Source organism: Pelodiscus sinensis, unplaced genomic scaffold (genome assembly GCF_049634645.1).
Source record: "Pelodiscus sinensis isolate JC-2024 unplaced genomic scaffold, ASM4963464v1 ctg61, whole genome shotgun sequence".
Taxonomy (NCBI): domain Eukaryota; kingdom Metazoa; phylum Chordata; order Testudines; family Trionychidae; genus Pelodiscus; species Pelodiscus sinensis.
Genome location: NW_027465843.1, coordinates 3,432 through 29,676, shown reverse-complemented (window position 1 = coordinate 29,676; position 26,245 = coordinate 3,432). Strand labels below are relative to the sequence as shown.

At 60.4% G+C, this 26,245-nt stretch overlaps 1 protein-coding gene across 8 annotated transcripts in view; it reads left to right on the top strand.

Annotated features, from left to right (window-relative positions):
* SHANK3 (SH3 and multiple ankyrin repeat domains 3) overlaps positions 1 to 25,974 on the top strand; it is a 708,141-nt gene extending 682,167 nt beyond the window's left edge. For 2 of the 8 annotated variants that reach the window (XM_075914851.1, XM_075914852.1), the window contains one exon: positions 23,664 to 25,974. In XM_075914851.1, coding sequence (XP_075770966.1) covers positions 23,664 to 24,207 — 544 coding nt within the window. In that variant the 3' untranslated portion in view covers positions 24,208 to 25,974. Of the gene's footprint in view, positions 1 to 3,215; positions 3,650 to 3,867; positions 3,903 to 23,663 lie in introns of all 8 variants that reach the window. The other 6 variants (XM_075914853.1, XM_075914857.1, XR_012898753.1 and 3 more) reach the window with 5 other exon arrangements.
* Positions 25,975 to 26,245: the final 271 nt, after the last annotated feature.

Here is a 26,245-nt window from a genome sequence, read left to right as displayed (position 1 = left end):
ACGTGGGGAATGCCTGTGGTCAGGCTGTACCCGGAGGGAGGTTGTGGTGGTGGAGCAGGTGCATTTGCTCCGAGGACCGTTCCACCCTGTCAGTCATGCTCACATCTCCTCGCCTCCGGCTGGATCCTGCCCCGCTGGAAATGGGGCAGAACTCCAGCTGACACCCGGGAGGCAGCATGGGTCCCACAGGCCCTGTCCTTGCAGCAGGACATCAGAGCAGCCAGGCGGGGTCAGACTAACAGTCCATCCAGCCCAGTGTCCTGTCTCTGACAGTGGCCAAGGCCAGGTGCCCCAGAGGGAGGGAACGCAACAGGGAATCCTCCTGTCACCGTTTCCAGCAGCAGCCCCTGTGGGAGCAGCGAGGTCATCGGGAGAGGCCTCAGGAGCGCCCCGTGCTGGCAACGTGGAGAGGCCGGGCCGCTTGGGTGCGATCACCACAGAGCTACATTGCAGTTGGACTCCCGGGGCTGCCCGCGCCAGCCGGCTTGGGGCTGTTTAAGGTGCTGCTAGATGGGGCTACAGGCTCAGGTCTGGGACCCTGCCACCTGGCAGGCTCCCTGAGTCCCGCCTCCAAGACAGCCAGGACCGGCCAGCTGTGGGTGTCTACGTGCAGCATAGACATATCCCCTGGTGGGGGCCAGAGGGATCCAAGCAGTCGGGCATTGCCCAGAAAGCCAGCGCTAGACTGTGGGAGGCCGTGAAGGGAGCCGTCCCTAGGTGCAGATGTTGAAACTCTTCTTACCTGCAAACTTGCTGGGCGCTGGTGTGCTGTCTCCCGTTGGCCCCTACCGCACGTCACCGTGGGCAGGGGTTTTCAATGAGGCGGAGGCCGTGGCGTTCCTGTCTCGGTCGTGTAGGTTTCCCCTCTGGCCCTGGCACTGCCAGCAGCGGCAGAGCGTACCAGTTCCGCTGGGACACAGCGGCGAGCCCGGCTGGCAGGGAGCGCGGGCTGTGTCCCCGGGTTAGTCGAAGAAGAACTCGTGATTTGTGGGGTGGTCTCCCTGCAGAGAAATTGGTTCTTTGACCCTGAGCAGACGCACCAATCGGAGACTCCCCTCCCAGGGAGAATGGGTGGGCTTGTGGCTTTTCAACGTTGATCTGCATTGCCTACAAGGAGACAGGGGCATTGTGGGTAATCAGTCTCAGCATGTGTTCATATCACAGCAAGCACAGCTGGCTTCACCTCATCTGATCACTAACGTACTAATCACAGCTCATGCGCATCCCTCGGAGTGAGTAGAAGAGCAGACCTGGGCTTCGGCTCCGTTGTGCCCACTGGGTTACCACTTAGGAGTGAGTTGTTCCAGCGTGTCCCGGCACGTGGGCAGGAAATTCCCACAGAGATGCGCTCAGGCACGGTGGCCAAGAAGCGCAGGGCTTCAGCCTTCCCCTCCATGTGAGTCCAGCCCTGAGTGAGCCCCGAGGTGCAGGGAGAGAGCCTGGAAGGGAGGGTCACAGCGAGGGATTTCCCACTTCTAGATGAGCCTGTGGTCACTAGACGGGCCGGGCGGAAGGTCCAAGTAGCCGCTAGAGAGAGCTCCCTGCAAGCCAGCTGAGAGGGGTCTGTTGGGGTCCCACCATGTTCCCATAAGCATATGAGGGTCCCGGGGTGGCAGACTCGGTGAGCAGAAGAAAGGTCCTGTCCCTGCCGTAGAGGCTGAGCCTTCGAGAGGCGAGTTGGGGGCTCCTGTGGAAGATCTGGGAGCAGTGAGGTGCTTATGGCTTAGACCCAAATTCTCTTCACCCCCAAAGGCAGCCCAGCTGGGGCGGTAGCAGTCATGGTTACCGTGGGTGTTCCTTAGGTCTCCTGTTCCTAGTGCAGCTTTGATATCTCCATGGGTTCGACTGAGGTACGAGTTTGGCCCCCTTTCACCGCTCGCAGACTGACGAGGCAGCACAGCCGTGGCAGGGTGGCTTTCGCTTGACGTGCGACTGTTCCGCGGTCACACTCTGAGGTTAAGCTGAAGAAGTCAAGTCATGGCCAGGCCTCTTGCGTTCCCAGGCTGGGAGGGGCCCTTTTCAAAAGGAGCTGGGAAGTCCACTTGCTCTTCTGCTTCATTCCAGCAAGCATAGCCAAGCCGTTCCTGTGCACCCAGCTGAGAGGCCTCCAGCCCCCCGATAAAACCCAGGGACATTCCGGGGGGAGGCCTGGGGCAGTGCTCGGTAGCCAGGCAGATGTATTGGCGCATTGATTTGGGGTTGCCCTGGAGCTTAATTAGCCTCCACCTGCACAAACCTCGCTTGAGCCTGACTTTTGGGTGCTGTATTGAGCGCTAGCCAGAGCCTTTCCCTCCCTGTCTCATTCGGCAGAAGACAGTTCTGCCTGAAACAATGCACCCGATGAAATTGCTCGTCTCTCCCCTTGGAGTGCGATGCAGACAGGAGAGTTGTGTGTTCAACACAACGGTCTTTGGCACTTGGCTCCATTGTGACTGCAGCCTCTTGCCTTTTAGAGCCTTTTAATTAATCCCAGTCTAAGCCCTGGTGTTTGTAGCACCAGTAGCAGCAGGTGATATTGACGAAAGCCTCGATACAGCGAGCAAAACTTCGGGAACCAAGGAGGAGTCTGGAAATGTCATTCAGGGCGCCACAGAGGTTCTCTTTGGTGACCTGTGTCCTAAAGCAGGGCTCCTGTCCTCTCAGGTCCATGGGGGAGGGACTTCGCTTTGGACTATCCAATGGGAAGGGCTAGGAGTTCTTTGAGGGGTGAAACAGAGGCAGGATTCCAGCTGGGATGGGACTGGACAGCTCTCCTGGCCCAGCAGCTCTTGGGGAGCCAGACAGGAACTCAAACTTATTCTCTGAAGGGAAACTCTTTGCATCCCTGAGTGGGTAGGAAAATCAACAATGTGTGGCGGGTTCTCAGGAAGGGAGTCAACCACACATCCCTGCCCAGAGACCCTGGGTCTGTCCCTGTCTCGCAAGGGCCCAGTGGCGCTCCAGTGGCGTTAGTTCTAGGGACTGCGCTCACACCCGTCCAGAATCAAAGCACGCAGCAGATTTCTGCTTGAGCCAGACTGACCGCTCACTCTGACTCTGTAGAACGCCCTCCCCCACACCTGTGTTCTTTGCCCGCTCTTGTTCCCCTCTCTCCCACCCCCCAAACTCTCCTCCCCTGCCCCTTCCCTCCTCCTTCCCTCTAGGAACACCCCTGTCCGACTGTCGCAGGCTTTGGCTGTTGGCTTCATTGACCATGAATGTCCCATTTTCTCCAGTAAATGCAGGAATGCGAACTCAGTGAATACTGAATTGATCTGACCTGACTCCCAGAATCCTTTTGGTACCAGTCGTCTGGATCCCTTTTAACATCTCCCGAGAACCACACTCAGCCCCTCTGCTCTGCAGCGCCGCAGTAAACGTCAACCCCCGGCAGAGCGTCCCAACCTCTGCCATACCCCCTGCAGGCCCCAGACGCTGAGACTCCTGGACAGGCACCAAGCAGAGAGAGCTGGTGCCCAGCCCGGGGGGTGCAGCAAACCGCATGGAGCCAGGCCTGTGCCCGACAGACGGCTGGGAGGGAGCCGCCAGGCGCCCGGTGCACTGTTCAGAGTGCTTTGCTGTCCTAGACCTCGGCGCGTTTCTGTGACGTGGGGAGAACCCCCCCCCAGCCCATGGCTTTAGCTCCTCCGCACAACTCCCACGCCTGCTGGTACCTGCTGCCCCGCGGAGGGAGCCCCTGCGAGGGAGGGCCATGAGGAGCCAGCCCCTGGGTCCAGCCTGGGTTTCTGGGAGTCCCAGGGCTCTGGGACGGTGGGGTGAAGTGTGACCATTCTCCATGTTGTTATTGCGCCCGGACAGATGCTAACATTCTCTCTCATTGCCTCTCTTCCTGCTCTCCCATCTGCATGTCCGCGCTGCTCTGTCTAGAACCGCCCCAGGCCTGCGGAGGGTGGGCGAGCTGTGTAAGTCAGCATGCTCCCATCTCATAGCAAACCCATGTCGTGCTCCCTGTGCCACGTGCCAGCCACGCTGCTGCCTCCTCCCACAGCCCCTGGGAGGTGGGAGAGGGGTGGAACTTGCTGTGTAGTGTGAGCTTCAGCCGACCCCCCTGCCCTCTTGTGCCCCAGTAGCATGTCTGTGTCCTGTGCTGTGCTGTTTTGTGCCGCTGATTTCTGGGAGGAAACAGGCAATTCCCCCTGGCTCTGACATGGTGCAAACGACGGCTGGAGAGAGCCTTCCTACTCCAAGCCCTGCTCCCAGGAGACTTCCAGCCGGGAGATTCCAGGTCACTGCAAGTTTTAAATCCAGCATTCCCACGTGAAAGGTTTCTGGAAACGGCAGAGACTAAATTAGCTGGCGGTGTCCCCCTGCCTCCCCCCGCTGGCATCCCCCTCCTGCACCGCTCCCAAAAGCTCCCTGAAAGGGGCCATGTCCCCTTCGCCAGCCCTGGAAGCGCTCAGAGCTCCACGAGGCTGTCTTCCCATTGGGTGGCCGTGGATCCCTGCCTGGGCGTGAGGTGGTGGTGAGAGGAGGGATGCAGCATTTTCCCCTCTTTCTGCTACGGAAAGGAAATCCTTTTTCTAGGCGTGAGAGCCTCTGCTGGGTGGTGAGAGCCATGGGTGGGCTGGGCAGGTTCCCTTGAGTGAAGGTCCCTTGGACGGCTGGTCCCCTGCAGGCACCCTCAGTGAGCCGTGGCTGCATGGAGCAGGCACAGGGGAACCTCGTCCCGAAGGCCCGGCCAACCCTGGTGCTGACCGCTGCTCCACTGCGAAGCACACGGCTGCTCAGGTCAGTGTGGCTCCCTGGCAGGCCCAGGCGGCAGGAAGTTCACGTTTCACCGGCACTGAGTGCACGGCAGTGAAATGAGGACAGTCCCAAGGATGAGCTGAATGGGACTGGCCAGCAGGTGGCCGGAGGGAAGGTTTCATTTGTGGTGTGTCCCAGGGGCCTGCCCCACGGCTGTCCCCGGAGTGCATGCCCCCCTGTGTTCCAGTTGTGGCCCTGCTGTGTCTGTCTGTCCCGCTGTCTCCCACCAGCAGCATAAGTTGGCGTCCTGCCCACCAGCTGTGCGCTGCCCCTGTGCGGAGGCCGGTCCAGAGCACCAGCAAAGTTCTGCACAAACTTGCACTGGATTTGACTTCTCGTTTTCTGCTGGTTGCTGAGTCTTTCAGGCTGCGTCCTCATCCCTGTATCCAGCCAGGCTGGGCCAGAACCCCAGGGGCAGCACCTAAGGTCTCTCCAGCCCCCTTCCTTCCCAGCCTGGCACACGGCCCGTGGCCGCAGGCCAGAGATGCTCCACGCGCCCGTCTCTAACCAGCTGTCGGCTCAGTAGAACCCCCGTCTCTGCTCTGCCGAAAGAGCCAGTTTAAGGCCCCTCAAGCCAGGAGGCCCCTGACTGGAGGGAGCTGGGTGTTGCCTGAGGTGAGGCAGAAGGACTCTCGCTCCATGTCTGCATGGCCAGCAAGGGGGGCGCTCCTGAGTCAGAGTTCACGCCACGTGGCCATGTTTTCCTGCCGGCACTGTGGCTGGTGTTGCACAGTGTCAGTGTCCAGAGCATTCTCGTGTGGCCTGCTGCTTCCAGACTTTCCTCAGACTTTCCAGACCGAGGCAGGCGCCACAGGGAGGGCTCTGAGCTCGGCTTTCGTTTTGCCCCTTCCCTCCCCCACACTGCACACTCCCAGGCATTGCAAGCCTGGCGAGACTGGAAAGCACCAAGGTGATCATCTGTGCTTGGAGTGGGGCCCCTGGTCAGCGTCCCACTGAGCAGAGCTTCAGCCCATGCTTTGACCCCTCCCGCACGCTCACAGTGAGGACGCGAGCGTCGGCAGATGTTGCCACTGCACAGCCCCCTTGGCTTACGGGAGAAGGTTTGGCTGCTGTTTCGTCCGAGCCCAACATCCCCATCTGCCTGCGACGTGCGCGTCCCGCAGGCCTGTCTCAGCCCCGGCCGACAACTCCCAGCAGGTGGCCATGGCCATCGGCTCATTCTTGCCGTGGTGCCTTAGCTCCATCCGCAGCCACATGAGCTTCCTACGAAGTTTAGTCTCCGTCCTACAGCCTCATCCTTCTGAGCCTGAGCATGATTTCTGAGCCCTCCGGCTGTCCGGGGGGAGCAGCTTCTCAGCTGCCCTCAGTCTCTTGGCATGTTCTGCCTAGTCCTGCTCAGGTACAGTGCAGCCTTCTGCTGGGGATGCCTCTTGGAGAGCTCATGTCCCCCTCCCTACCCGCCCACCCAGCTTTGAGCACATTCTGAGGCTGGGGTGATACAAGCGGTCCATCCAGCCACTGACCATGTGTGGACGTGAACCTGCTCCGGGGTGGGATTCTCTTAGCAAAGTGCCTCACGTTTCTAACAGAGATGGAGAGCGCTCCTCGTTTCCTGAATACCCGGGGCCAGCTAGCGGCCTTACCCTGCACAGACTAACGCGGCTGCCCCCTCAAGCTTCTGGAGTGAAGGGGTCCAGGTTGCAAAATAAACAGCAGAGAAAGGGGGGGATGGGAAGGGAAAGAGAAGGAAAAAATGGGGAAAAACTTGTCAGAGCATCCATGCTCAATGCAGCTGACAGAGAAGGTTCTACCTACTCTTGAGTACCAGGTGCTGGGCTTTGTATGTCCTTAGGGTGTGGAACGGAGCGGCCCATCCAGGCCAGGTCTTTGTGTAAACCTCTATTGCAGGTGTCAGCCTTGTAAATGAAATTAAGTTCTGAAGCTGCCTTTCAAGCTGGGTTTTAATTGGCTTGTAATATGGTAACTTTGCGATCCTAGTGCGAGCTAGTGCCGGTAGCACAAGAGTTCTCGCGTTTACTGCGAGCCCACTGACAGGCATTGTAGGCGAGTAACTCCCCCTATTAAGGAAGAACAGATTGATGAGCGCTCCCTTTGGTGTCACTGATGCATCGTCAGTGTTGATAGCTGCAGCAGCAAGACAAGCACGACTTGCTCATCCACTCTGCCCCACCTAGCAAGGCCAGAGGCGATGCTCTTCCATTCAAAAGGGATGGACTTTTTAGCTCTACGTTGGATGAAGTATCGGAGGAAAAGAATGAAACAAAAGCAACGGCTACTTCTCTGGTCTCTTTCGAGAGAAGAATTCTTCAGCTGCCTCCAGATATCTGAAGGCAATGTTATCCACAGCACTCTGCGTCTCAATGGTTCCACAAAGGCAGACAACGCTACCAATAGCAACCGCACCCTCTGCTTCTCAGCAGTGTATGAAAGCCTGACTGCTGTTGCCCTGACACCTGGAGATGGTTATGCCATCTTCACGCAAAGATCAGCATGGACAGATAGGTTTTGCACACGGTAACACACAGCTGTACTATACAGTTTGAGAACCTCCCTCCAAACCAAGCGCTCCAGTCAGGACCCCTCTTACCACTCAGTGATAAGTATAACAATCAGTGCTCTATGAAGGGGGAAAGTAGTCGCAGTTTCCAGTAAATCTAAGAAATGGGGAGTTCTACTCCTGCAGTTTCCTACTGTCAATGAAAGATGGAGTCTTTGTCCAGTCCTGGATCTGAAGAAGCTAAACCAATAGATCCGAAGGTTTCACAGGAGAAAGTTTAACTCTAGGATCCATTATCCTCTGCTTCTCTGTGGTTTGCTGCTCTCTAGCTCAAAGACGCTTATTTTTATATTTGATGGCATGGAAAGTCCCTTAATTCTGCCGTAGGACGTGGTCATTTCCAACACAGGTTCTCCCCGTGGGCCCCTCTTACTGCCCCCCAAGTCTTTACAAAGGTCTGTCCGTGAGACAGCTTTCCGGAGGTGCTGGGATTGTTATTTTTCCATGGTTCAGTGGCTGACTCGTAAAAGCAGTTGGCAGCAAATGAACGGCAGAGAGTCGCAGGTTCACACGCACTCTGTCAGAAAGGCTGAGCTTTCTGATAAATGCAAAACCCCCAATGGGCATTCTCACTCCATAGCCCTTCCATGGGCACTCTTGACTGAGCTGCCTTCTGGTGAAGAAGTGCCCGAAGATGAAATCTGACCTTCGGTCTATACGCCAACGTGCAGCTCCGAAAGTAAAGTTCTTCCTGTCCCTGCCGGCCGTTAGGGCATCACGCCAGATCTCGCCCCTGACACAAGACGGAGACCACCCCTGCAGTGCCAGTGGGCAAGGAACTTCAGACTGCAGGACAGAAGGTGTCGAAAGGTCTTTTGTGGTGAATGACCCTACACGCCGTTCAACCTTCCCTCGCTTTCCAGGCGCATGCCCAAGACAACAGCTGCCTCTGGAACAGGCTAGGGGCAGCCTCAGGAGACGTCTCCGGCACCAGAAGAGTGACTCGGCTGCCAGCCTCCTGGAGTTGAGGGCTCCTGTGGAGGAGCCACGCCTCAGAGCTTTGCGTGACGCTTGCCGGATTCTTCACCTGCCTGCGGTGCTCTCTCAGCCATATCGCAGACCAGTGACGCAGCAACTCCTTCCAGATGCCAGAGAGAGTCTTCTTCCACGCTGTGGCCTGGGGCGTGTTCTCTCGTTGGTGTGCTCCAGACGCAGCCCCATTTGCCACAAGCTGCAGCATTGAGTGCAGTTGCTTTGGCGAATAAGCAAGCGAGCGAGCCTGCGCTTGGATAGATGCTGGTCCCCCGCAGCGGCAGTGCAGCTCCAGTGCCCGCTTCCCCACCATTCCCTGCCAGGCTGAAGGTTGTGAAGGTCCGACACGACACAGCAAGGATTCTGGTTTCACCTGGGCATGGCTGAGCCAACGGTGCTGCTTGGCTTTGCTCCCCTTCCTCAGAGGAACGTCAGATGCTTAGCTGTGTCTCCGGACTATCCCTCGAGCTGCACAAGGAAGTGCCCCAACCAGACCCACCGTCGCAGCCTCTCCCAGGCCGGGCACTGGGGCTCTGACAGGACCAAGACTCACTCTCTGCAGAGGCACCGACAGCGAGCTAGGAAACGTTACCATTTAAAATGGAAAAGATTTTCACTGTGGGACGTGGTTAAGGATCCTGATTCCAAGCCAGCCTCTGTTCAATCCGTATTAGTGAGTGTGCCGTTTCTAAAGAATAAGGGTGTATCATTCACAGTCCATTTAGCAGCATGCTCCGTTGCTGCTCTTCATGCTCCAATACGCAGGCAGGCTGTATCCTCGCCTGACCTCAACACGGGGTTTCTGAAAGGTTTTGCCAAATCCTTACCCCACTGCGAGACAGCCCATTCCCTTGTGGGATTTGAACTTAGTTCTGCCTCTGCTTAGGCTGCATTGCAGGGTGAGCCTGATGGACTGACTGTCCAGTTCCAGAGGTTCATAAAGCCGTTCTTCATCCTCAGCTCAAATGGCCACAAAAAGTGAGTCCTGCTTTGCATGTCAGTCAATCCCGCCCTCTGCTAAGGCTGCTGCATTTCTATCTGGATGGCACCGCCAATCTTCATGCGAGCGCTTTGCTTTATCCACGGATGGCTGTAAGCGGAGCCCCAGTTCCACTCAGACAGGGAAGGGCAGCGTGTACAGGAGAAAAATGATCAAAATGCCTCCTACTCTGCCTCCGCTCTGCGGCCAGCCCACGCCCCGTGGAGCCGAATGCAGATGTTCCCCAACACCTGGCCTGCACCTCGCCTCTCGCTGGGCTCCCTTCCACAGGCCTGTCCCGGACGAGCAGTGGGAAAGCTCCTTCCCTCTGCCGGCCTCACTCAGCCGTGTCGCTGCTCCCTTCGCCTGCCAGGGGACAGCACCTGCAGGTATTCCCAGCCCGTCCAGCACCCGGGAGAGAGTCCCTGGAGCCCCCGGTGCTGGGCGTTGTGCAGCCAGCGGGAGCCTTTCCCAGGTGGTGGGGGCATTCCTCAGCACCCACGCCAGGCAGGAGGCAGGATGTCATCAGCTGTGGGCAGTGGCTGTTAGCCCCTTCTCAGCACCCAGTCCACTCCCCGCGCAGCTTCCCTAGGCCAGCCTGGTCCCTCCAGGCACTGGGCTACCCCGCTCTGCATGCTGCTCACCTCGGGCCACTGGTGTTGTCCTTCAGGGTAGCACGCGGGCTCCCTGCGGGCCTGTGTCCAGGCCCAGTTTGCCTGCAAGGTGCCCATCACCTCAGAACATCCGGATCAGTGGCTTTCACACATCTCTCCACCGCCCCTTTAGCCTCTGCCTTGGCAGCTCTAAAGCGCTGCCCCTGCCCTTGCTCGGATTCCGGGCATGCACGACTGGATTCCCCAGCAGGGCCTGGGCCTGTAACGGCCCCTTTACCCGCAGGCCGCTCCTGCTGTGCATTAGAGGGTGGCCGCTGCTGCGTGCAAGAGGGTGTTCAAGGCCAGTTCGCGCTGCAGGAGGCATCCCATGTTGGGAAGCCCTGGGCCAGTTGGGGCCAGCCCGGGCGTTTCCCACAATCACTGTGACACGAGCGGAGTTCGCTGTTGTGCCTTGTTGCTTTCCAGTCCTGCTAGCCTGAACCTGATCCGCCTCCACCTCCGCGAGCGAGTCATGGGTGGTCACAGCTCTGAAGTGCGGGTCTCACTGGCACCTGAGACGCCTGGCTCCCAGGGCTCAGCTCGCCACATGCCTTGCAGTGCTGGCTGGCCCGTTCCTGTCCTCGCTGGGAGTCAGCGTATCCCTCTGCTGCCTTCTCACTCGGGTGTAGTGCCTCCCAGAGCTGCCACCTCCCCCTGGGCCTTCCTCGGCACAGCCCCCCCGGCTCGTGTGAGCCTGGCTGCTGGAAGAGCTGCTCCCTAGTGGTGGGCACCCGTCCTGAGTGCAGCAGGCTGGCCTGCGCCCAGGACTGCTTGGGGCAGCCAGTGTGCACAAGGCAGTAGCACGGGCCAGTGCTGCTCCCCAGATTCATTCGGCTTTGGGGGCCAATGGGCCAGTGATCCAAGGGCGGCTGGAGCAGTGAGGAGCAGCAGAACAGGGCAGGCCTGTCCTGGCTCATTCCCCACGGAGGGAAAATCTTCCTTTTACTTTCCCACTGTCTGTGTGCAGCTCAGACGCCAGGTCCCCAGGCAGGCTAGGATTGTGTCTGCCAAATCCAGGGCTCCCTGGCTCACCTTGCCAGCTGCTGCCCGGCTCAGCCCCAGCTCCCGTGTCTTGATTGCAGAGAGGAATGCAGGGAGCAAGAGGCCAGGCAGATGAAAGCCTGAGATGGTCCCTGAGGAAGGGAAACCACCTAACGCGCAGCACGGGAGAGAGCGGAGCCTGCGAGTCTTGTCACACCGCACAAGCAAGGCAGTGTGCACTGAAACCAAAGGCAGCAATTTTGTCAGATGAAATACTTCTTCCCAAGGCCCCGTTAGACAGCGGAACTCACTGCCACTGGGCGTCTGCTCTGGAAAGATGCTTCTGTCGCTCTCATCACCATGGTCTCCGCTCACCTACCAGCCTGCTCTCAGAACCATGACTAACTCCTGTCACATGCGGCTGAGTCGCGCTCATCCTCTCCCCAGGGGAGAAACTGTGCAGCTGAGTGGGTTGTTCGGCAGCGTTTTCTTTCACTTGAGTTTTCCTGTTTTTCTTTCTTGTGCATATGAGGCATCAGGGAAACAAGAACTTAGGGGGGTCAAAAACGGAGGGGGCGGTTCCGTGGCCAGCAGGGACCTCCAGAGTTAGGGCAGCGGCTTGGATTGAAAACCGAGGGGGTGGTTCCGTGGCCAGGGGGGATCTGCAGAGTTAGGGCAGCGGCTTGGATTGAAAACCGAGGGGGCGTTTCCGTGGCTGGGGGGATCTCCAGAGATAGGGCAGCGGCTCAGATTGAAAACCGAGGGGGCGTTTCCGTGGCCGGGGGGATCTCCAGAGATAGGGCAGCGGCTTGGATTGAAAACCGAGGGGGCGTTTCCGTGGCCGGGGGGATCTCCAGAGATAGGACAGCGGCTTGGATTGAAAACCGAGGGGGCGTTTCCGTGGCCAGGGGGGATCGCCAGAGATAGGACAGCGGCTCGGATTGAAAACCGAGGGGGCGGTTCCGTGGCCAGGGGGGATCTCCAGAGATAGGGCAGCGGCTCGGATTGAAAACCGAGGGGGCGTTTCCGTGGCCGGGGGGATCTCCAGAGTTAGGGCAGCGGCTTGGATTGAAAACCGAGGGGGCGGTTCCGTGGCCGGGGGGATCTCCAGAGTTAGGGCAGCTGCTTGGATTGAAAACCGAGGGGGCGGTTCCGTGGCCGGGGGGATCTCCAGAGTTAGGGCAGCGGCTTGGATTGAAAACCGAGGGGGTGTTTCCATGGCCAGGGGGGATCTCTAGAGATAGGGCAGCGGCTTGGATTGAAAACCGAGGGGGCGGTTCTGTGGCCAGGGGGGATCTCCAGAGTTAGGGCAGCGGCTTGGATTGAAAACCGAGGGGGTGTTTCCGTGGCCAGGGGGGATCGCCAGAGTTAGGGCAGCGGCTTGGATTGAAAACCAAGGGGGCGTTTCCGTGGCCGGGGGGATCTCCAGAGATAGGGCAGCGGCTTGGATTGAAAACCGAGGGGGCGGTTCCGTGGCCGGGGGGATCGCCAGAGATAGGACAGCAGCTTGGATTGAAAACTGAGGGGGTGTTTCCGTGGCCAGGTGGGATCTCTAGAGATAGGGCAGCGGCTTGGATTGAAAACCGAGGGGGCGGTTCTGTGGCCGGGGGGATCGCCAGAGATAGGGTAGCGGCTTGGATTGAAAACCGAGAGGGCATTTCCGTGGCCGGGGGAATCTCCAGAGATAGGGTAGCGGCTTGGATTGAAAACCGAGGGGGCGGTTCCGTGGCCGGGGGGATCTCCAGAGATAGGGCAGCGGCTTGGATTGAAAACCGAGGGGTGTTTCCGTGGCCAGGGGGGGATCGCCAGAGATAGGGCAGCGGCTTGGATTGAAAACCAAGGGGGCAGTTCCGTGGCCAGGGGGGGATCACCAGAGATAGGGCAGTGGCTTGGATTGAAAACCGAGGGGGCAGTTCCGTGGCCGGGGGGGATCACCAGAGATAGGACAGCAGCGTCTCACAAGCTTTGGAAAAGATGCCAAACTCTGCTGTTGGGCTGTACACGCTCATGATTCAAGATCATGAAGAGACTTTCCCGGGGGTCGGGTTATCTGCTACTGGGGGTTCTCAGACCTCTGCAGAGCACGGAGCTGGCCGTGGTTGGGGCCAGGCTCCTGAACTGGCTGGATGGGTCTGTCCCAGTCAGGCAATTCCTCTGTCCCCATGCTGCTCGGGAGGCGCAGTGTTTCCTCGGGGCTGACCGTGTCACGCCCGAGTTGGGGGAAGCCCCAGAGAGCTGCAGAGGGGAAGAAGGGCCTGTTGGACGCCCACGCCGTGGTGGTTGCAGCGAGCACGAGCCGTAGGCACCTCTGTGTGGCCTGCTGGCAAGGGTGGCCGGCTTTCAGCGTGCGCTTTGCTGTGGTTCCAACGGGGTCGCGCGTGATGCTGAATTGACAAAACCAGCAGGGGCAGGAGGGGCCTTTCCGGTGGCACTTGGGACTGATGCGTTCATGAGGGGATTTGGGCACGAACTTTCGTGAGCTACCGCTCCCTCCCTCCCTCCCACCGTACCTCCCATGCAGGAGAGACTGAGAGGCAGAAGAGAAATGACACGGCAATATCAGGGCTCATTCGCTCGGTGGGGCTGTGGCTAGTCTCCAGCAGTGGTGAGAGGCTGCAAGTCCCTGAGTGGGAGACCACGCAGTGTGACGTGGGAAACACGCTGGGAGGTGCTGAGGCCGTGGCTCAGGGCATCCATTTGTACCTGGATTCCAGCTGGGTAGTTTCTCTGCGTTGGAAGCTTTTCTGCCTGAGAATGGCAAGTCTGCCAGGGTGTGCCCAGGCCGGGTCCGGTGCTGCCCGCTGCCCTGTGGCTGAAGCTCTGATTTGGGGCCACTTGTGCTTGCGCAGAGGCAGTTGGGCCTGTCCAGCGTGCAGGGCGGAGAGGCTCGCGGGCACACGGGGGCAGCTGTCGCATTAGGAGATGTGCCGGTGAAAGGGCCCTTGGTGGCGTAGCGGTGGGTCGGCCCTGGGAAGGGGTCGCTAGGACAGAGCTGGTGCAGGAAATGGGCTGGTCTGTGCACTGGCTCAGCAGCTCCTCCACAGAGCAGGAGCAGGAGGGGACCGGCCATGTGGGCAGGTGTTGAGCCGCCAGAGTCCCAAGAGAGCCTGCAGCCTCGCAGCTTGGGGAGGGGCTGTGCCGGGTGCCTTGCTTCTGTGGATAGAGGAGCCCCAAGCCAGGAGCTGAGAGTGCTCAACCCAACTTCTTATCTTTTCTTTGATAAGATAACGAGCCTTGTGGATAAGGGGGAAGCGGTGGATGTCATATACCTAGACTTTAGTAAGGCATTTGATACGGTCTCGCATGATATTCTTATTGATAAACTAGGCAAATATAACTTAGATAGGGCCACGATAAGGTGGGTGCATAATTGGCTGGATAACCGTAGTCAGAGAGTTGTTGTTAACGGTTCTAAGTCCTGCTGGAAAGGGATAACAAGTGGAGTTCCTCAAGGGTCTGTTTTGGGACCCGTACTGTTCAATATCTTCATCAATGATGTAGATATTGGGATAGAGAGTACGCTTATTAAGTTTGCAGATGATACCAAACTGGGTGGGGTTGCAACTTCTTTGGAGGATAGGGACATAATTCAAAATGACCTTAGCAAGTTAGAGAAATGGTCAGAGGTAAACAGGATGAGGTTTAATTAAGAGAAATGCAAAGTGCTCCACTTAGGAAGGAACAATCAGTTCCATACATACAAGATGGGAAGCGACTGTCTAGGAAGGAGCATGGCGGAAAGGGATCTAGGGGTCATAGTGGACCACAAGTTGAATATGAGTCAACAGTGTGATGCTGTTGCAAAAAAAGCAAATATGATTCTAGGTTGTATCAACAGGTGTGTTGTAAGCAAAACTCGTGAAGTCATTCTGCCGCTCTACTCTGCACTAGTTAGGCCTCAGCTGGAGTACTGTGTCCAGTTCTGGGCACCACATTTCAAGAAAGATGTGGAGAAATTGGAAAGGGTACAGAGAAGAGCGACAAGAATGATTAAAGGTCTAGAGAACATGACCTATGAAGCCAGGCTTCATGAACTGGGCTTGTTTAGTTTGGAAAAAAGAAGATTAAGGGGGGACATGATAGCGGTTTTCAAATATCTAAAAGGGTGTCACAAGGAGGAAGGCGAAAATTTGTTCCTCTTGGTTTCTGAGGACAGGACAAGGAGTAATGGGCTTAAAGTGCAGCAGGGGAGGTTTAGATTGGACATTAGGAAAAAATTCCTAACTGTCAGGGTGGTCAAATATTGGAATAAATTGCCAAGGGAGGTGGTGGAATCTCCCTCTCTGGAGCTATTTAAGAACAGGTTAGATAGACATCTGTCAGGGATGGTGTAGACGGAGCTTGGTCCTGCCTTGAGGGCGGGAGGCTGGACTCGATGACCTCTCGAGGTCCCTTCCAGTCCTATGATTCTATGAGTGCTGGGTCCCTATGGTCACAGCCGTGCGGCGTGCAACTGTCGGTGCCTGGGAGCTGAGCCAGCGCTAGCTGTGCTGCTGGATGCAACGCTTGGCTTCTCCCCGCGTGAACCTGGGGGAGGATGGTCCTGTTCCACCTGCCGCCCTGCACTTCCTTGGCTGGTGTTGGGTTGAGCAGCCAGGAGGGGACGAGGGGGGCTGGCCTGGGACTCAGGGGCCAGCCTGCCAGATCTCATAGCGCCGGCTGGACTGGGAACTTCATCAGTCTGATCGCAGAGATTGCAGCCTGACTGCTGGCCACGTTGACACGTGTCCTGTGGCTGCGGAGCACCTCTGGGTTTGTCCTGGCCACGGCTCTGAGTAGCATGGGGCAGGAGGGGTTTTGCCATAAGCCCCCCTGGATCTGATACGTCTCTTCTCTTGGGCCACTCCCAGTTGCAACTGTGATAAGTGATGGGTTGGGTTGACTCAAGGAGCCTTCTGAGTGGAGCTGGGTTTTCTGGCTCCCGGATGAGCTGAGCCCTAGGAGAGAAAGCTAGTTCGGCTGGTCCGAGGGAGCCGTGGCTCTGGAGAATGGGCTGGAAGGGCTGGAAGGGTTCTGCCTGCCTCGTGTTCCACTTGGTCTTCAGTCTGCAGGTAGGAGTTTCTCTGCCAAGCGGGACCAACCCCAACTCACTCATCCCCGCCAGGGCTTTGTCGGGCTGGGACTTACAAACCTCCAGGGACGGAGACTCCACCCCCTCCCTAGGGAACCCAGCCCAGCGCTTCCCCCCCGCCCACCTAGGGAAATAGTTTTTCCTAATCTCCAACCTGGACCTCCCCCACTGTAACTTGAGACCACTGCTCCTTGTTCTGCATCTGCCCCCACTGAGAACAGCCCCTCGCCAGCCTCTGTGGACCCCCCTTCAGGAAGTTGAAGGCTGCTCTCAAATCCCCCCGAACTCTTCGAATAATAGAGAACTAGGACTGGAAGGGATCTCGAGAGGACATCAAGTCCAGTCCCCTGCCCTCATGGCAGGACCCAGCACCGTCTAGACCAGCCCTGACAGGCGTCTGTCCAACCTGCTCTTAGATCTCTCCAGTGATAGAGATTCCGCAACCTCCCCAGGCAACTTATCCCAGTGTCTGACCCTGTTTTCTCTTCTGTGGACTAAATAAGCCCAGTTCCCTCAGTCTCTCCTCCTAGGCCATGTGCCCCAGCACCGTCGTCATTCTGGTTGCCCTTCGCTGGACCCTCTCCAATGCATCCCCATCCTTTCTGTAGTGGGGGGCCCAGAACTGGACACAACACTCCAGATGTAGCCTCCCCAGAGCCGAATAAAGGGGAATGATCACATCTCTGGATCTGAGGGGGAGCCATGTTAGTCTGAATCTGCAAAAGCGGCGAGGAGTCCTGTGGCACCTTATAGACTAACTGAAGTGTTGGAGCATAAGCTTTCGTGGGCAAAGACCCACTTCGTCAGATGCATGTAGTGGAAATTCCCAGAGGCAGGTAGAAATATGCAGGCCAGGATCAGGCTGGAGATGACCAGGTGGATCCAATCAGGGAGGATGAGGCCCACTTCTAGCAGCTGACCTGGAGGTGTGAATTCCAAGAGAGCAGAAGCTGCTTTTGTAGTTAGCGAGCCATTCACAGTCTTTGTTTAATCCAGAGTTGATTGTGTCAAACTTGAAGATGAACTGTAGCTCAGCAGTTTCTCTTTGAAGTCTGGTCCTGAAGTTTTTTTGCTGCAGGATGGCTACTTTTAGATCTGCAGTTGTGTGTCCAGGGAGATTGAAGTGTTCCCCTACAGGTTTTTGTACGTTGTCATTCCTAATAGCTGATTTGTGTCCATTGATTCTTTTACGCAGGGACTGTCCAGTTTGGCCGATGTATATAGCAGTGGGGCATTGTTGGCACATGATGGCATATATTACGTTGGTAGATGTGCAGGAGAACGTACCAGTGACAGTATGGCCGATCTGGTTAGGTCCTGTGATGGTGTTGCTGGTGTATATATGTGGGCAGAGTTGGCATCGAGGTTTGTTGCAGGGATTGGTTCCTGAGTTAGTTATTATGGTGCGGTGTGTAGTTGCTGGTGAGAATTTGCTTCAGGTAGGCGGGTTGTCTGTGGGTGAGGACTGGCCTGCCTCCCAAGGCCTGTGAAAGTAAGGGATCATTGTCCAGGAAGGGTTGTAGATCACTAATGATGCATTGGAGAGCTAACGTAATATATGCCATCATGTGCCAACAATGCCCCTCTGCTATATACATCGGCCAAACTGGACAGTCCCTGCGTAAAAGAATCAACGGACACAAATCAGATATTAGGAATGGCAACATACAAAAACCTGTAGAGGAACACTTCAATCTTCCTGGACACACAATTGCAGATCTAAAGGTAGCCATCCTGCAGCAAAAAAACTTCAGGACCAGACTTCAAAGAGAAACTGCTGAGCTCCAGTTCATCTGCAAGTTTGACACAATCAACTCTGGATTAAACACAGACTGTGAATGGCTCACTAACTACAAAAGCAGCTTCTGCTCTCTTGGAATTCACACCTCCAGGTCCGCTGCTAGAAGTGGGCCTCATCCTCCTTGACTGGATCCACCTTGTCATCTCCAGCCTGATCCTGGCCTGCATATTTCTACCTGCCTCTGGGAATTTCCACTACATGCATCTGACGAAGTGGGTCTTTGCCCACGAAAGCTTCTGCTCCTACACTTCAGTTAGTCTATAAGGTGCCACTGGACTCCTCGCCGCTTCTCTGGATCTGCTGGCAATGCTCCTCCTAATGCCCCCTAATACGCCATTAGCCTTGTTGGCTACAAGGGCGCCCTGTTGACTCATCTCCAGCTTCTCACCCACTGTAACCCCCAGGTCCTTTTCTGCCAAACTGCTACTTAGCCAGTCGGTCCCCAGCCTGTAACAATGCTTGGGATTCTTCCGTCCCAAGGGCAGGACTCTGCACTAGTCTTTGTTGAACCTCATCAGATTTCTTGTGGCCCAATCCTCCAATTTGTCTAAGTCATTCTGTACCCTATCTCTGCCCTTAAGTGTATCTACCTCTCCCCCCAGCTCAGTGTCATCCGCAAACTTGCTGAGGGTGCAATCCAGCCCCTCATCCAGGTCATTAATAAAGATGTTGAACAAAACCGGTCCTAGAACCGAACCTTGGGGCACTCCACTAGAAACCAACCTCCAACCTGACAATGAGCCGTTGATCACTACCCGCTGGGCCCGACAGTCTAGCCAGCTTTCTATCCATCTTACTGTCCATTTATCCAATCCACATTCCCTTAACTTGTTGCTAAGAATATTGTGGGAGACCGTATCAAAAGCCTTGCTAAAGTCAAGGTCTATCACATCCACTGACTTCCCCACGTCCACAGAGCCAGTTACCTCATCATAGAAGCTAATCAGATTGGTCAGGCACAACTTGCCCTTGGTGAATCCATGCAGACTATTCCTGATCACTTTCCTCTCTTCCAAGTGCTTCCAAATGGATTCCTTGAGGACCCCTCGGTGATTTTCCAGGGGCTGAGGTGAGGCCGACTGGTCTGTAGTTCCCTGGATCGTCCTTCTTCCCTTTTTCACATTGGCCTTTTTCCAATCATCCAGGTCCTCTCCCGATCTCCACGACTTGTTAAACAGCTGCCAGCTGGCGCTCCGCCCATCCCTCATGCAGCAGCACCCCTGCTGTGGCCTGCAGGCCAGAGCCCAGTTTGGGCGAGCGATCCCGTAGTCCCTTGTGATGACGCTTCCTCTCCCCCAGGGCTGCATGTCAGTCTGAGTGCAGCTGTGTGGCGCCAACAGTGCTCCCCACAGCCCAGATAGCCCCCAGCGACTACAGCTCGCTGTGTTAGCTGCCAGCCCTTCGCTGCAGCAGCTCCGCGGCCCCCGGGCGGCCGTGCGGGGGGAGTAGCACCGTGACGTGGGAAAGCCTGAGGCGCAACGAGTCGGGCAAATGGTTTCTTTGCCCCAAAGAGCCGTCGGGCCCTTCAGGCTCTCCACAAGTTCAGGTTCAATTCAGCCAATAGGTTCAGCTGGAAAAAAGTGTGTGTGTGTGTGGGGGGGGAGGATCCTGAAAAAGTCAAAACATTTTTATTCTGAAATGACGTTTCATTGAGAAAATTAGCTGATTGGACAAGGAAACCCAACAAAGGCAAAACCGAAAGGCTCAAGCATGAAGCATTTCGCTCAACCCTAACCTATCTCAATTGTTTACTGGGGGTAGCTTTGGCAAGAAAAATTGTCATTTGGGGTTAATGTGCTTTTTTTTTTTTAGCATTTTGGGTCAGTCACTGAACTAAAAATCAGTGATTTTCCCAACAGTGATTTTCGTGCGTGTGTGTGCGTGTGCGTGTGCGTGTGCATGTGCATGTGTGTGTGTGTGTGTGTGCAGATTTCCCACTTTGCTCTGGTACCGTCTCTTTCCATCCACGACGCCCAGGCTAGACGTGGCCAGGCAGTACCCGGCCGCGGGGCAGGCTGACGCGGTGCACAGGCCCTGTTCTGAGGCCCAGGCAGTACCCGGCCGCGGGGCAGGCTGACGCGGTGCACAGGCCCTGTTCTGAGGCCCAGGCAGTACCCGGCCGCGGGGCCAGCTGACGCGGTGCACAGGCCCTGTTCTGAGGCCCAGGCAGTACCCGGCCGCGGGGCAGGCTGACGCGGTGCACAGGCCCTGTTCTGAAGCCCAGGCAGTACCCGGCCGTGGGGCCAGCTGACGCGGTGCACAGGCCCTGTTCTGAGGCCCAGGCAGTACCCGGCCGCGGGGCAGGCTGACGCGGTGCACAGGCCCTGTTCTGAGGCCCAGGCAGTACCCGGCCGTGGGGCCAGCTGACGCGGTGCACAGGCCCTGTTCTGAGGCCCAGGCAGTACCCGGCCGCGGGGCAGGCTGACGCGGTGCACAGGCCCTGTTCTGAGGCCCAGGCAGTACCCGGCCGCGGGGCCAGCTGACGCGGTGCACAGGCCCTGTTCTGAGGCCCAGGCAGTACCCGGCCGCAGGGCAGGCTGACGCGGTGCACAGGCCCTGTTCTGAGGCCCAGGCAGTACCCGGCCGCGGGGCAGGCTGACGCGGTGCACAGGCCCTGTTCTGAGGCCCAGGCAGTACCCGGCCGTGGGGCCAGCTGACGCGGTGCACAGGCCCTGTTCTGAGGCCCAGGCAGTACCCGGCCGCGGGGCCAGCTGACGCGGTGCACAGGCCCTGTTCTGAGGCCCAGGCAGTACCCGGCCACGGGGCAGGCTGACGCGGTGCACAGGCCCTGTTCTGAGGCCCAGGCAGTACCCGGCCACGGGGCAGGCTGACGCGGTGCACAGGCCCTGTTCTGAGGCCCAGGCAGTACCCGGCCGCGGGGCCAGCTGACGCGGTGCACAGGCCCTGTTCTGAGGCCCAGGCAGTACCCGGCCACGGGGCAGGCTGACGCGGTGCACAGGCCCTGTTCTGAGGCCCAGGCAGTACCCGGCCGCGGGGCCAGCTGACGCGGTGCACAGGCCCTGTTCTGAGGCCCAGGCAGTACCCGGCCACGGGGCAGGCTGACGCGGTGCACAGGCCCTGTTCTGAGGCCCAGGCAGTACCCGGCCGTGGGGCCAGCTGACGCGGTGCACAGGCCCTGTTCTGAGGCCCAGGCAGTACCCGGCCGCGGGGCCAGCTGACGCGGTGCACAGGCCCTGTTCTGAAGCCCAGGCAGTACCCGGCCACGGGGCAGGCTGACGCGGTGCACAGGCCCTGTTCTGAGGCCCAGGCAGTACCCGGCCACGGGGCCAGCTGACGCGGTGCACAGGCCCTGTTCTGAGGCCCAGGCAGTACCCGGCCACGGGGCAGGCTGACGCGGTGCACAGGCCCCGTTCTGAAGCCCAGGCAGTACCCGGCCACGGGGCAGGCTGACGCGGTGCACAGGCCCTGTTCTGAGGCCCGGCTAGACGTGGCCAGGCAGTACCCGGCCACGGGGCAGGCTGAAGCTTTGTTGGGTCCTTCAAAGTATTTGAGGGCTTCAATATCTGAGATCTAGGTGAGAGGATTATTCTAAGAGGGGTGGGTGAGATTCTGTGGCCTGCACCGTGCAGGGGGTCAGACTAGATGATCAGAATGGTCCCTTCTGACCTTGGAGTCTCTGAGTCTGAGTCACAGGCCCTGTTCTGAGGCCCAGGCTCTGCAACCTGCCTTTCAGCCAGATGGGTCTGCACAATCTCCCACCCTGTAGCTGGGTTAATGAGGCTGCTTCGGAGTCCCACCCAGAGCCAGGGAGCCACGTGCCCGTCCCCGGGGCACCGACTACCCAGCCCGACCTCTCTGGGCCAGCTGCCCGCCTGGCGGGGCGCGGGAGACACAGGCACCGAACCAGGATGTTCTTGTGGGAACAGGGGTCGTGACTGTAGCGCACAGAGTAGCCCCCCGTGGCAGGTAACCCTCACGGCCTCCAGCCGAGCAGAGGGCCCCTCGGCCTCCCCAGCCCCATCCCTCTTGTGCGCTCACCCAGGGCTGAGCGCCCGCCCCGCACCCGCCCTCACGCCCAGAACCACGGAGCCAAGAGGAGAGTCAAAACGCCTGGTGTGCAGCTTGTACCCCGCGCCCAGCAATGCCACCCGAGCCCTGCGGCTGCCGCTCCATCGCCTCCCCTGCTCCCCTGCTGCAGCTCCGTCCGCTCCATCACCTCCCCTGTTCCTCTGCTGCAGCTCCATCCGCTCCATCACCTCCCCTGTTCCTCTGCTGCAGCTCCGTCCGCTCCATCGCCTCCCCTGCTCCCCTGCTGCAGCTCCGTCCGCTCCATCACCTCCCCTGTTCCTCTGCTGCAGCTCCGTCTGCTCCATCGCCTCCCCTGTTCCCCTGCTGCAGCTCCGTCCGCTCCATCGCCTCCCATGCTCCCCTGCTGCAGCTCCGTCCGCTCCATCGCCTCCCCTGTTCCCCTGCTGCAGCTCCGTCCGCTCCATCGCCTCCCCTGTTCCCCTGCTGCAGCTCCGTCCGCTCCATCGCCTCCCCTGTTCCTCTGCTGCAGCTCCGTCCGCTCCATCGCCTCCCCTGTTCCTCTGCTGCAGCTCCGTCTGCTCCATCGCCTCCCATGCTCCCCTGCTGCAGCTCCGTCCGCTCCATCGCCTCCCCTGTTCCCCTGCTGCAGCTCCGTCCGCTCCATCGCCTCCCCTGTTCCCCTGCTGCAGCTCCGTCCGCTCCATCGCCTCCCCTGTTCCCCTGCTGCAGCTCCGTCCGCTCCATCGCCTCCCCTGTTCCCCTGCTGCAGCTCCGTCCGCTCCATCGCCTCCCCTGCTCCCCTGCTGCAGCTCCGTCTGCTCCATCGCCTCCCCTGCTGCAGCTCCATCCGCTCCATCGCCTCCCCTGTTCCCCTGCTGCAGCTCCGTCCGCTCCATCGCCTCCCCTGCTCCCCTGCTGCAGCTCCGTCTGCTCCATCGCCTCCCCTGCTCCCCTGCTGCAGCTCCGTCCGCTCCATCGCCTCCCCTGCTCCAGCTCCATCGTCTCCCCCTCTCCCCTGCTGCAGCTCCGTCCACTCCATTGCCTCCCCTGCTCCCCTGCTGCAGCTCTGTCCGCTCCATCGCCTCCCCTGCTGCAGCTCCATCCGCTCCATCGCCTCCGTCCCCTCCCCCGCTGCTGCTCCGTCCCCTCCCCCGCTGCTGCTCCATCCCCTCCCCTGCTGCTGCTCCGTCCCCTCCCCCGCTGCAGCTCCATCCCCTCCCCCATTCCCCTGTTGCAGCTCTGTCCCCTCCCCCACTGCTGCTCCATCCGCTCCATCGCTGTTGCTCCATCCCTTCCCCCCTGCTGCGCCATCCGCTCCATCGCTGCAGCTCCATCACCCCCCCTAGTCTCCTGCTGCAGCTCCGTCCCCTCCCCCACTGCCAGTCCTTCCCCTCCCCGGCTCCGCCAGGGCAGCTCCCTCTCTCCCCCGCTGCAGCTGCATCACCTCTGCCCCGCGCTGCTTTGCTGCACTGTAGCTTCCCTGTCAGCCCAGGACGCAGTGACCCCAGCTGGTCCCAGCTCCAGCAGCGCGGTGGGTGCCTCCGGAGGGGCCTGGCAGCACAGGGCGCTGCGGAGTGGGGAGGAGGGGCAGCGTCTCAGCCGGCCCGAGGGGGGGCGAGCCCGGCACATGCCTTGGGCCCCGCGCTGCTGAGTGGTCACCGGCCGGGGCCCCGCAAACCCCTCGGCCAGGCCTGTCAGCCGGGGGCAGGGGGAGCTGCCGCAGGGCTGCGTGTTGCGGGGCGTCAGGGCCTCCCTGGGGGTCCCCATCCCTGCACCCAGGCCGTTTGCCCGGGGTCTGGCTAACGGCCTGGCCCTCCGCCCCTGCTCCCGACCTGCCCTCCGGCGCCGGCCGCTCCCCGGGTGCCTGGCTGTGCTGGCGGGCGCGCCGCTCACCCCGGCCCTCTGCTCTCTCTGTCTCGCTCTTTCCACAGACTTTTCAGTAGTTTAGGAGAACTCAGCACCATTTCCCAGCGGGCCTCCGGGACCACCTACACCGTGCGACCTGGCAGCCGCTACCCTGTCGCCCGCCGCACGCCCAGCCCCGTGAAGCCCGCCCTGGACAGGACAGACCCGCTGAGCGCCGTGCGGCCGTACGGACTGACGCCTCCCACCATCCTCAAATCTTCCAGCCTCTCCATCCCGCATGAGCCCAAGGAGGTGCGCTTCGTGGTGCGGAGCGTGAGCGCCCGGAGCCGCTCCCCCTCCCCGTCCCCCTCGCCGGGACCCGCCCTGCACACGCTGCACCCCGCGCGGCCCTTCATGCAGAAGCCCCTCCAGCTGTGGAACAAGTTTGACGTGGGGGACTGGCTGGAGAGCATCAACCTGCTGGAGCATCGGGACAAGTTTGAGGACAACGAGATCGAGGGCACGCACCTGCCGGCCCTCACCAAGGAGGACTTTGTGGAGCTGGGGGTGACGCGGGTGGGGCACCGCATGAACATCGAGCGAGCGCTCAAGCAGCTGCTCGACAGTTGACCGTCCTCGGCGGCGCCGGCCTCTCCCCGGGGCGAGGGGCATTTCCACTAGACGCACCCGGGGCTCTTTCTACCCGCCCACGGCACTGCGGGCCCAGCGCTGCGGAGCCCCGGTGCGCCCACACGCACGCACACACGCACACACCGCGCGCGCCCCTGCCCGCACCTGCTGCATGACACCCCCGGCCTGCAGGTGCCAGGGCGCAGGCTGTGGGGTGGATGCGGCTCCAGGGGCTGAGGGGGGCAGGTGCTGCTGGGGCACAGGGGGGGCAGTGCTGTGGCAGTGTCTGGGCTGGGCCCGTGTCTGGAGGCGGCGTCCGCGGTCCCTCGCGCATGGGTGGGGGCAGGCCAGTGGGGTGAAGAACCTGCCCACGGGTGCCCGGGGGAGCTGCGAGGCCGGGAGGGGCCGTTGGGATCTGGGGCAAAGCCTGTGCCACGTGCAGGGGTGCCTGGGCGCGGGGGGAAGGGCTCAGCTCAGACGCGGCCTCGTGGCGGCCGCAGCAAGCAGGGCCCGGCGTGTTCCGTGGCCAGGCCGGGCATGCCCCCGCCACGAGGCCCGATGGCTGCATCTCCACCCCAGGCTCCTTCGGCAGCCGGTGGCCTGGGCTGGCCCGCGAGAGGAAGTGGAGCCGCATGGGGAGACGCATGTTGGGGGATCCGAGGGAGGCTGGTGGGGAATGGCGCAGAACCTGCTTTGCCGCCGTTCGGGTGGGGGGAGGGTCTTTGTTTGCCTCTTGGCTTGGGGGCTTGCTTCCATGGGGGCGCATTGATGGCTAAGCTGTGAGCTCCGTGCAGTTACACGGAGCAGCTGGTGGTCGCAGGCTCAGTGGAGCCAGCCCAGGGCTCCCGCGCCGGCCTCCGCCTCCTGCTCCTGCATCGCTCTGGTCAGCGGGAGCCGTGAGAAGAGCACAGAGCCTGGCGCTCCGGCGCCCGAGTTAGCGTTGGGCTGCACGTGCCCTGGGCCGCTGGCCACGCAGGGCGGCTTAGGGACTGGACCAGCCCCCCAGCCCTTGGCCGGAGCTACCGCTCGCTTGGGCCCAGGGCGCTTCCCGGGGGGGAGACAGACGGACCCTGGGTCTGGGACGCGCCGCGTCTCCGCTTCCCAGTGCTGCCGGCCAATCGCACCCCTCCAGCGTGTCCCTGCCCCTGCGGCTGCGCCCACAGCACACGGGGAGGCCAGGGAGCAGGACAAGAAGGGTCCTGGCAGGGCAGACTGGGGGGAGGAAAGAAGGGAGACCCCTTCCCCCGCTCCAGGCCGGGGCTGGGTCTGAGGGGGGCGGGAGGGAGGAGGAAATGGGCCCCCCGGGGCTGGGTCTGAGGGGGGCGGGAGGGAGGAGGAAATGGGCCCCCCCGGGGCTGGGTCTGAGGGGGGCGGGAGGGAGGAGGAAATGGGCCCCCTGGGGCTGGGTCTGAGGGGGGCGGGAGGGAGGAGGAAATGGGCCCCCCGGGGCTGGGTCTGAGGGGGGCGGGAGGCCGACAACCCGCAATGCTCCGCAGGGAGCCGTTCGCTCGGCCAGGGGCGCGTCCCCCCTTGGTTACGGGGCAGGGTTGGTCCCGGGCTGGCTGGGGGGGGTTGGCCTTTCCCAGGTGGCGCTAGCAGAGTCAGACTGGCCCCTGCCCCCCCTGCAAGCTTGGCCCTGGCGGGTGCCATGTTCCCTTAGGAGCAGGTGAGCCTGGGATGGGGGGAGGGAACGGAGCCCAGGACGGGGGGGAACGGAGCCCGGGACGGGGCGGAACGGAGCCCAGGACGGGGGGGCAGTGGCGCCCGGGATGGGGGTGGAGCGGAGCCCGGGGGGGGGGAGCGGTGCCCGGGACGGGGGCGCAGCGGCGCCCGGGATGGGGGGGGAACGGAGCCCGGGACAGGGGGAACGGAGCCCGGGGGGGGAGTGGAGGCCCAGGACGGGGGGGGGAACGGAGCCCGGACGGGGGGGGAACGGAGCCGGGACGGGGGGGCAGCGGCGCCTGGGACGGGGGGGGGAGCGGCGCCCAGGACGGGGGGGGGGGGAACGGAGCCCGGGGGGGAACGGAGCCCGGGACGG